The following is an 11,540-nucleotide window of genomic DNA, read 5'->3' as shown; positions in this document are numbered from 1 at the left end:
ATTGCATGGTACAGAACCTCATTTCGCGGATGAGGAAACTGAGGTCTAGAGAAACTTGAATGCGCGCAGGCACCCAGTGCTACAGCCTGGGCTAGGGGGGCTTTTAAAACACTTTTTATAATCTGCCTCCCCCCCCCCCCATCCCCCAGCCTTGCCTCTCCTAGAGCTTGGAAGTTTGAATATTGGGTTCTCTGATTCATTGGGGCAATCGAGCTATCGCCACACTCTTAGGAAAAAACAAATCAAAGTGCCAGAGGCAGATTGGTCCAATAATTAAGGTTTTCTTTCAGATAAACATGACTGGAAGAGCCAGAGCAAGAGCCCGAGGTTTCTGCAGAAGCCCGGAATTGAGACAGCTGGGACAGCCACAGCCCGCATCATGGGTCTGTATCAGCCATATTGTAGATTTGTCCGCTTTCTGACCTTTCCTCTCCTATTTCTCTATGCCAGAAAGCTCCATCCTTTTATCTTCCCCTTCCCTATTACTGATGTATTATGCTGGTGACCTTTTTCGCAGTGGACTAGACCCCTTAAGTTAAATGGTCTGCAGGGTCCTCATAGCAAGAGGTTGGCTGACTTGCCCGGGATCACCCAGTTAGTAAGTGGCAGCGCCTCTGTTTGAGCTAGGGACCTCTATCTAACTCTTCTCCAATTACAGGTCTGACACTCTTCTCACGCTACCCCATTGCCTTTCCCATTGAGGGGCTTTCATTATTAAGCTGAGGAGTCTCTGCCTTGTGTCTTTGAGCCGGGGTTCTGGATTATTTTTGCTGTGGACCTCTGGCAATCTGGTGAAGCTGAGAGAGCCGTTCTCAAGAGCAGTGTCTTTAAATGCTTAAAATACGTTGGATAAAAAAATTATTAAACAAATTTATGAAAATATTTTTTAAAAAAGCAGTTCATGGTCTCCAAGTTAGAACCCCTGTCCTGGAAGCTTTATAATTAGCTACCACTCTCTGGTACATGGTCATTGCTTAGTGCTTTTGGCTTGCTTGATTTCTCCTGTCTGAATGAATGAATGGCTAAGTATTTAAGGAGTCATTTAGATTAGACAGTGGGGCTTGGATCTTTATTTTGTGTCTCTCAGAGTTTTAAATATTGTGTTTAAGTTTAATGTTTAAGTTATGAAATACAAGAAAATATAATTATGGGCACTTATAATATGATTCGTGGCAGCTAGGTGGCTCAGTGGAGAGATTGTAGGGCCTGGACTCAGGACGATTCAGCTTCCTGAGTTCAGATCTGGCCTCAGACACTTAGCAGCTATGTGACTCTAGGCAAGTCACTTCACCCTGTTTGCCTCAGTTTCCTCATCTGTAAAGTGAGCTGGAGAAGGAAGTGGCAAACCACTCCAGTACCTTTGCCAAGAAAACCATAAACGGGGTCACAGAGAGTTGGACATGACTGAACAACAACATAACGTGATTTATCTGTGCTTCTCTCTTTCCCCCTCCACTCAGTTTCATGGGGAAGCCACGTCCAACCCAAATAAAAATAAGAGATCACGAAAAACAGAGGGCTTTGGCCAGCCAGTGGAAAGTACTTTGAGTTGTTTTTCCAGTGCTGGACTTTAGTATTTTTAGGTAGTTTCTTGGACCAGAAAATGTTCAGCTGGACCTTTCTAGAATCATGGTGCTTTTCATGTTCTAGCTGTGTGACCCTGGGTAAGTTACAACCTTTCTGGGCCTCAATTTCTTTATACAAGGAGTGGGGTGGGATTCTATGATCTCTAAGATCCCTTCTAGTTCTTATGTTCTATAGTACAGTTTACTGTGTTCATATGTACTATGATACGGTTTTTATTTTTGCCACATGTTATAATTAGGAAGATGGAAATGTTGGCTTGTCAGCCTTGATACAGAGGAGGTTACGAAGAGAAGGAAAGTAGAATATAATTATTATATTTTTGGTTTGGCCTTTTGGTTTTGTCAATCGAAGGAACTCTTACTATGGAACCTCCCTACAGCTGCTGCCTCTTTGAGATTTACACTCTTTTAAGACAGTTGCCTGAAGCACGGAAAGGTTAAGTGACTTGCTCCTGAATATCCACTTAGTATGTGTCCGAGGCAGGAAGTGAACCCAGCTTGGCCCCAGGGCTGGCTCTCATCTCCCATGCCATACGTGCCTCACTATAAAATGTGCCTTGATTAATCTTGTAGGGATTGGTCTTCTGTAACATCTCTGGAAATATAAAAAAAAAAGGAAATACAGGAAAAAAAAACCCGGCAGTATTTCCTGTTGTCCGCATTTCTGTACCCATTTTCTTTCCTCTCAATTCTTTGATTAATTAATTACTTCACTCACTCAAAAAACATTCATTGAAATCTTGTTTTGTGCTGGGCACTTTGTTAGAAGATAGAAAATCCAAATAAGACATAACACCCTCTCCTCATAAACCTTACAGTGTAACAGAAAAATTACAGTGACTCATACAGCAACTTAATGTTTACAGGGCAGTGTTCCTCACAATAATTCTATGAGGTGGATAACACAAAGATTATTAACTCTGTCTTACAGATGAAGAAATTGAGAGTCAGGGACTAAATGGCCCAGAGGTATCTGATTTTTTCACAGAGCGTGAAGGCACCCCAGAGGTTGTAGGACCATAGATTCAGAACTGGAAGAGACCTTAGTGATCAGAGTTCAAACCCCTCATCTTATAAATGAAGAATATAGGTAGAGTTCAAACCCCTCATCTTATAAATGAAGAATATAGGTGAGCAGCCCGCCTTCCCATTGTCCCCAGCCCTCCCCTCCCCCAGCACAGAAGGGATTTGCTTGTTGCTATAAATGGTAGGTAACAGATTCAAGATTTTAACCTAGGTCCTCTAAGCCAAATCTGTTGCTTTCCCTGTTACCTCCATCTAGTCCAATCCGAATCCAAACAGTGATCTTCTACATCTCTGACAGCTGGTCTTCTTTTTGTTTTGTTTTGAGGGGGGAAGGCAGGGCAATTGGGGTTGTGACTTGCCCACAGTCACATAGCTAGTAAGCTTGTCAAGTGTCTGAGATCGGATTTGAACTCAGGTCCTCCTGACTCCAGAGCCAATGCTTTACTCACTGTGCCACCTAGCTGCCCCGACAGCTGGTCTTCTAGTCTGAGTTGAAATGCTTTCAGGAATTTGCTTCTAGTCCCACGGGGATCATAGACATGCCTCTTAGCCCATGCTTCTTGACTCCTATATGCCTCCTTACTCAATTCTTGACTGGGCTCGCTCTTATTATTCTTCCCCCATATATCTGTTAGCAGAGAATCAGCATGGCTCAGAGCGGTTAAAAAGCCAACCTTGGGGTTTCAGAAAGGTTTAGTCCAAGTACTGACACATACTGTGCCACGTGTGCGTCTGACACACATTATCTGTGTGATCCTTGGTGAGTCATTTATCCTCTCGGTGCTTTAGGAAATTTATTTTTTTACACTAACTTGTAGAGAAGGTACCAACCTGCATTGGTAGAGGGCATCACCTCACTGGGATGTTCCCTGTTCCAGTGAAATCTCAGGTCTAGCTCTTATCGTGTGTGTGTGTGTGTGTGTGTGTGTTTTCATCAAGTACTATATGAACCACTGAGTCATGCCTACTGAAATGTGAATATCATCTTAAGTCATCATGGCCGTGTTTAGTTAAATGATAACTTTTCCTTGTCCTGTTGACTAAAGTAGGTAATGTTGTCATCCATCATGGGGATTACTTATGTTTCCTGTATTCTTCTGTTCTCTCTCTTCTTCTCATTTGAACATGCCTGGGATCATCTTTCCTCATCTTTTTTCCCCCCAATCATTTAACAAATATTAAGTACCTACTGTTTCCCAGGCACTGTGCTGGTCTCTGGGAATACAGATGCGGAGAGTAAAACAGTCCCTGCTAGGGAGGAGCTCCCATTCTAATGAGACAGCAGCAAGTACATATATGTGTGTGTATGTATATACTATACGTACATTTACATGTACTTGCTGCCTCATTAAAGTGTGAACACCTTGGCAGTACATGTATATATTATATATATATATATATGTATGTATGTATTTATACACACATGTGTGAGTGTGTATGCAAATATATAAATAAATATCCCTGTATATATATATACACACACACACACACATACTTTTTTTCCTATTGTCTCTCTCATTAGAACACGAGACTCTGCCAGTAGGCAGTTTCATTTGATAAACTGTCTCAGCAGATGGGCTAAACCAGGTTGAGAGTAACTGATTGGTCTCACACCTGTCGGTCAGTTAGGGGGATGTCTGCCACGAGCGTGTGAAGACTTTCCCTGGCAGAACGGGGAGATGAGAATAGTTTGTTCCAGCGGCTGAAGCGGGTGCTGTGGAGTGCTTTAGTGTCTTGCTGGCTCACTCAGATATCGAAGTTGCCGAGGTCATTCACTGCATCCTAGGCCAAAGCGCCAGTCGTCTTGACTTTTGTCCTGCCACTGGACTTTAATGACTCTGGAGAAGACAGCGATGCTGATGACTTTGTGCAACTTTGCCTCACTTAAGTGTAATTCATGGGCAAGTCAAGACATCACCCCATGATGCCATTCGAAAATGAAGGACGAACAATAAAAATGTATAGACAGGTGCTCGTGCTGGGCAGGGACACACATAAGTTAATAAACACATACATATATAGTAGTTAAATACAAAGTAGGTTGGGAGAGAGGATACTAGCAGTGGGGGGGGGGGGGTGCGGTGTTCAGGAAAGACTTCATTAACAAGGTGGTTCTTGGGCTACATCTTAAAGGAAGACGGGCTCTTAAGAGGAGGAAGTAAGGAGAGTGTGTTGTTGTTGGTGTTGCTGCTTGTCCTTCCTTTTTGAAGAGGACCAGTGACATCAGGGGGTGATGGCTCGACTTTCTCGTGAATTGGATTTACGTGAGGCAGAGTCACACAGTCATGAGCCTTGCTGTCCTCCAGAGTCAAGCTCCAAGCTCTTCATAGCACCGGCTTCGTGGCTGTTGGAACAAATTGTTCTCCTCCCTCCACCCTGCCTGGGAAAGTCTTCACGTATTTCAGGCATGGAGGAAGGCTGGGTCAAAGGTTCAGAGATAGGAGATTGAGTGTTACGTGTAAGGAACAGAGAGAGATACAGTTTGACTGGACTGCAGGATCTGGGGAGGCAATTATGTCTGATTGATGCTGAAAAATGAGATTGGGTCCAGATTGCATAGGGCTTTAAAAACTGCAGGTTTATATTTTATCCTAGAGGCAATAAAAAGCAAATCCCTGGAATTACAAGGTCAGAGCAAGGCTTGAAGAAAATACCTGCAGTGGGTGTGTCGAGTGGCCCGGAGGGGGAAGGAACAGGGTAAGGGGACTAATTAGAAAGCAGTTGTGAGAGGTGATGGGGGCCTGGACCAGGGTCATAGGTTTGTGTGTTGAGATAAGTGGTGGGATGTGAGAGTTGATGTGGAGGTAGAAATGGCAGGATTTAGCAACTGATCAGATACGTGGAGTGAGGCAGAGACAAGGTGTCCTCACCTCTCTTTTCCACTTAATGCTGTTTTAATCGGTGTTTGTATTTGTACCGTGTCCTTGGGCAAGGGGCTGTGTGTTGTTTAGCTTGCTGTTTCCCCCAGGACCCAGCATAGTGCTTTGCCCTTAATAAGTATTTGATGAATTGACTCTGTTAATATTTAATTGCAACTACAAGAACACCATGATAGAATTTCTGGTTTGTCAATCCCTGCTTCAAATTCTTAAAGAAATACTTTTTTGCTCATTTCAGAGTCATCCTACTGTGCCTGACAGCGAAGCCTCGACCAGCACAGATCTGGGAACTGATAGGATTCCACAGAGGCGTAAGTGGGTTAGCTGGACCAGCAGGGCACTATTCTGGAGCAGCACCTCTGCCCTAAATCTGTGAGGAAGTGGTGTGGAGGCCACTCCTCAGGCAGGAGGGTGCTTTCTAGAGCACGCATTTAATCTTTTCTCCAGGATTCTCCTGTGGCAGGCTACATTTAGGGCTCTTGAGGAGTCCTCAGTCATGCCATAGAGCCAGCCTGTCTGTCTTCCTGGCATAGCTGGGCAGACCTTATAAAGTAGCAGTGTTATACATCTATGTATTCCTGAAAGAGTTGTGGAAAAACCATTTCTAAACTTTTGTTTGTCTGAATAACTTAGATTTTCCTGTATGGTATGTGGCTATAGATAATGCAAGTATTTTTTCAAGGAATACATTAGAACTTATATATCTGAATACATCCATTCTTTCACACGTACGCTTACACTTATAAATAATCCACTAATGCTGACATTGCCCAGAGTATTTCTGGGGCATTCATAAGTTTCATGTTATTTTAAATAACCTAACTTGTAGCAACTCAATACACCTTTAGGATGCAGATTCCTTGGGTCATTATTGGAGGCCTGCAATGTAAGGGTGATATAGTACTTTGGGCAGAGCCCTCGATTTGGAATCAGAGGAGTCAAAGATTGTTGGTTCAAATACTGGCTCTGTCACTTCCTGCCTGTGTAACCATGGGCAAATCACACCTGGCTTTATTTTCCTCCTCTGTAAAAAGATGGAGTTGGGCCTCCGAAGTCCATTCTAACACTAAATCTTTGATTCTATGATCTGACGTCCTCCTGCTTTTTAAAGCTTTTTCACCTGACTATCCATTTCATGCACATTGCATTCTGTAGATTTGGACTGTCCCATTCGCTGTCCCCCAAAGTCAGTATTCCATCTCCCACTCTTTGCCTTTGGGCATTCCTGATGCTTAGAATGTGCTCTGATCTTATCTACCCCTTAAACTGCCTTGCTTCATTCAAGGTTTAGCCCATGTGCCATCCAGGTGCTTAATAAATGTTTGTTGATTGATGTTCTGTGGGAAACTGCTCATCGCTAGTGCTTTCCCCCTCAAATCGTGTGTGTATTTTATCTATTTGTATGTTTTGTGCTATGAGTGGAATTTTTGAGTTTCTTGAAGGCAGGGATTTTTTTCTTTTTGTTCTATCCCAGTATGCTTGTTGGATTGGATATTGGGTGAATTTGGTTTTTAAAAAGTCATTTGGAGATCCAGGTCAGGTGAATAAGGTAAATACCAGTTTTTGAAGAAACAAAAGATAGGACTATTAAAAAAAAAGACATTTTTTTCTCATGTAGGTCATAAACATAAATCAGTTTAAATACCAGTTTTTGAAGAAACAAAAGATAGGACTATTAAAAAAAAAGACATTTTTTTCTCATGTAGGTCATAAACATAAAAAACAGTTGCTAAAGCGATGTTCCAGAAATACTTTAAATGATGGCTCCTCACTAGAATGGAGGGTATGGCTTCACAGGGTGCCTGTTTTAAAGGACAACACTCATTTGGGGTACATAAATTCTGGTGTGTTAGTATTCCCCCCCTCCCAACCCAAATCACTTTCATTACTAGTAATAAGTAATACTTTATGGTGTTTTTGGGTGATCTGCCTAATGAATGTGAAAAAATCTATACCGAATCTATACAAATCTATACCAGAATAACTGTACTGGGCATAGATTAGTTATGACATACATTTTAGTTATATTCTTGGTTTCTAGAAGTCAATCATGACTTAAATGAAATACCTTGAAACAGTACCTCTGTTTTTATTTTTTGCTATATAAATTTAAAATTTTACGTTTATTTTCAGTTCCAAATTCTCTTCCTCCATCTCCTTCCTCATTACTGAAATAGCAAGAAATAGGATTATTATTATATATGTGAAGTCAGGCAAAAACATATTTTTGCATTAGCCATATTCTGGGAGGAAAAGTAAGAAAATTAAAGAAAGAAAAAAATATACTTCATTTTGTTGAGACCATTCTTTCTCTAACTGGGGGTAGATAGCATTTTACCCCATGAGTTCTTTGAAGGTAAGGTGGGTCAGTTGGTCATTTTATTGATTAGTTACTGAGTCTTCGACAGTTGATCATTATTAGAATATTACCATTACTGTGTACAGTGTTCTCTTGGCTCTGCTCATTTCACTTTGCATCAGTTCGTATAGGTCTTCCCAGGTTTTTCTGAATCCATGCCCTTCATATACCACATCTTGGTATATCATATACCACAACTTCGTTCATCCACTCTCTGGTTGATGGTCATTCCCTTAATTTCTAGTTCTTTACCACTATGAAAAGAGCTGCTATAAATATTTTTATACTTATGGGGCCTTTTCCTTTTATTTCCCTCTGTTTTTCAAGATAAGTAGGCTAGAATAAAAGTACCCTTTAGTATTTGACTTAACTAGCAATGTTTGCTACCAATTTTAGCTTGGATTTGGGCATCTACGTAAGTTCCTGTAAAGATCATATCTGGGACAGTGGACATGCTCCTTAGGTATGTATTTGGGGAAGGATTGTGACCAATCCAAGCCAGTTATTTTATATTTATTTATATGTATGTGTCAGTCTCCCTTGTAAGATCCTTGAGGGGAGAGGCATTAGATATTTGTCTTTGTGCCCCGAGCGACTTGCTTCGTGCTTGGCATCTACTAAGTACTTAATAAATGCCAGACTGATAATATGAGGATGTTGTTGATAATCTTTTTTGCCCTTATGGGTGGGGAGAAGATGTGGGAGATAAAAATTTACTGGCTTTTCATGGACATAGCAGCGACAGGTTTGTCAGTATGCCAGACTAAAGCTGGCAACAATCTCTCTTACTCTTCATTTGAGACTGACTCTTGGATGGGAGAACATAGGAATAGAATGCAGGGAGATGTAACAGTGATTTCAGCTTTGAATGAGAGAAAAAAGCTTGAGTTACAATTTTTGATTCCACTGAAATGCTTCGGCAAACCTGTAGCATGGGAATTTGCGAGCCTTGCATCTTAGGCCCAGGGCTTCTCTTGTATCTCATCTACAGATGACTAAATATTTTTTAAGTACTCTGTTTTACTAATTTTCAGCCAATTGAAAATACCTTAGCCAATAATCAGTTATTAAGTGCCTACTCTGTGTCAGATGCTGTGTTAAATATTGGGTAAAGTAAAAGATAGTCTAGGTCCTCGAGGAGCTTACAATCCAAAGGGGAAGGCAACAAGAAAACAAAAATGTATAAACAAGCTATTTACAGGATAAATAGGAAATAATTAAAAGATGGAAGATACCAGAATTAAGGGGGGTTGGGAAAGGCTTCCTGTAGAAGATGAGATTTTAGATGAGAATTAAAGGAAGCTGGGAGATGAGGAGGGAGAGCATTCCAGGCATCGGGGACAGTCAGAGAAAATGCCCAGAGCCAAGAGATGGAGTGTCTCCTTTGTGGAACAGCCAGGAGGCCAGTGTCACTGGGTCAAAGTGCATGATGGGGAGTAATGTGTAAGAAGACTGGAAAGGTAGGTGGCAATTCCCAACAAACACTGGTAAATTCATAGCTTGTTATTAGTAAATGTAGGCAAGCTTTTTTTTGCATTGCTTAGATCATAAATTTTGTCAGGAAGAGAACTTTTTTTCCATACACTAACTCCAAATTATTTGACCAGAGTGAAAACTGGCATAGTAGCCCTTTGAAATTAGAGATTTTGATTCTTGTTTCAGTCAAAGAAGGTGTATCTGTTGGAGATGGGGCTGGAAGTACTCTTATCCAAAAAGGAGGGAAAACCTGGAATAGTTTTCTGGAATTGGGAATCCACACCAGGGAGAAGTTGGCACATGTCAAAGACTCTAAAACAGGTATAAGGCCTTCATATTATGCACTGTTTTCACTGTTCATTTAGTACAAGGGAATAATTTTTGAGTCCAAAACACAAAAGATGTTTGCATTTTGTATGTCTTAATTATTTTTTATTTGAAGATGCTGTGTAGTGCTGCCGGGTGGTAGCATAGTGCACAGGGAGCTGGGCCTGGAGTCAAGAAGACCTTATTACAGTTACTGCCCTGGAGGCTTATTAGCTGTGTGACCTTGGGCAAGTCACTTAATGTCTTTCAGCTTGTTTCCTCGTTTGTAAAGTGGGAATGATAATAGAACCTCTCTTCCAGGGTCGCTGTGAGGATCAAATGAGATAGCATATATAAAGCACACCTTAGAACCCTGTGCATGTTCTAGTAATTATGTTATTTTTAGAGTGGGCTTGGGCCCAGAAGGACTTGAGTCCACATTCCTTCTCTGACATGTACTCGGTGTGTGACCTAGTCATCTCGCCTCTGTTGAACTCCTTAGAATTTATCTACTGAGTCATGGCAGGAGTTGCCTTCTGTATTAGTAGAGGGAGTACCCTCAGTTGAAGTTTCCTACTCTACTGGAGTCATAGGCCTTTTGGGTAATTTTCTTTTCTGTAAACTTGGCTTAATTATTATTATCTAAAATAACTTAGAAAAGGGATTCTTACCCTTTTTTTGGTGTATGTCATAGACGCCTTCGACAATTTGGTGAAGCCTGTGGCTTCCTTCTCAGAGTATGGTTTTGAAATACATACAATTACAAAGGAAATCAATTATATTGAAGTACAGTTATCAAATTATTAAAAAAATCCCAGGTTAAGACTTGGACATGCCACTTCTTTGTTACTGATCCGCAGTTTCCTGGTTTCTATAATGACCTCTGGGATTTCTCATCATTCAAAGTCCTGTGATGTCTGTTGTGTTCTCTTTTTATATATGAGGTGTTTAAATGTACAATCACCCCTACCCTTGTCTCCATTCTGATGCATGGAGCATAATTCTTGGGGATCCATTTGCCTCATTTGTAAAATTAACTAAGAGCTCTGCAATGCTTTCCAGCTGTGGTGGTCTGAAATTCCACGGTCATTAGTAATTCTGTCAAGGATAAGATGGCCTAATTTTTTTGAAACAAACAAACAAACACTCAAATATGTTTGTCTTTTTCAGGTTCCACTGGTGTTCCGGTGAAACTGGTCACTAATCTCTTTAATCTAGTTTTGCCCAGAGAATGGCATCTCTTCCAGTATCATGTGGTGTTCAGTCCAGAGTTAGCGTCCAAACGACTGAGAATTGCTTTGCTTTACAGTCACAGTAAATTCCTGAAAAAGGCCAAAGTCTTTGATGGCACCATGCTTTTTCTCTCAGAAAAGCTAGAAGAAAAGGTATGGTATGATTCCTTTTTTTTTTTTTTTGTCACCACTGTGTATTATCATTCACTTGTCAATTGGAAACATCTAGAAAGAAACTACGAAGGTTTGGATTGAAAAAAAAAAACAAACTTCAAACAGTTTTTACCCATTTAGACTCATTATGATTTCTGGAAACACTTCTTGCTTGATAGAAATAGCAGACTTGGGGGGCCTGTAGTGGGAGGGAAGAAGCTGGGTGCCTCTTCAGCATACTCCTTTTATCTTGCCTGCTCACAGTGTGCCTGCCAGCTAAAAGCCTCCTTCGTTAAGACGTTGTCAGCCCCTAGTATTGTAGAAACTAGAGCCTCCCATCCTATTCTGCCCTATCTCCTTGTATTTATTTGCTTCAGCTTTTACTTGGATGCAGTGTTCTTTGAGGGAAGAACCATATTTTTCTGAAATAAGCCCCAAGTTGGCAAATGCACCCCTTTCTCCCTTAATGCATGCTGTTGCTTTACTCTTACTTCTAACCGATTTGTCTCTTAGTGATTGAGCC

The 11,540-nt window shown here is 41.1% G+C and overlaps 1 protein-coding gene across 1 annotated transcript in view; it reads left to right on the top strand.

The window, feature by feature from the left end:
- The first annotated feature begins 296 nt into the window (after positions 1-296).
- The window catches only part of PIWIL4 (piwi like RNA-mediated gene silencing 4), a 58,243-nt gene continuing 46,999 nt past the window's right edge, over positions 297-11,540 (top strand). The window contains exons 1-4 of the mRNA XM_036746861.1: positions 297-383; positions 5,730-5,802; positions 9,513-9,647; positions 10,803-11,017. Coding sequence (XP_036602756.1) covers positions 297-383; positions 5,730-5,802; positions 9,513-9,647; positions 10,803-11,017 — 510 coding nt within the window. The remainder of the gene's footprint in view (positions 384-5,729; positions 5,803-9,512; positions 9,648-10,802; positions 11,018-11,540) is intronic.

This window comes from Trichosurus vulpecula, chromosome 2, assembly GCF_011100635.1.
Source record: "Trichosurus vulpecula isolate mTriVul1 chromosome 2, mTriVul1.pri, whole genome shotgun sequence".
NCBI classification, from domain to species: domain Eukaryota; kingdom Metazoa; phylum Chordata; class Mammalia; order Diprotodontia; family Phalangeridae; genus Trichosurus; species Trichosurus vulpecula.
The sequence above is the reverse complement of the archived record's forward strand: the minus strand, read 5'-3'. Positions and strand labels throughout refer to the sequence as shown.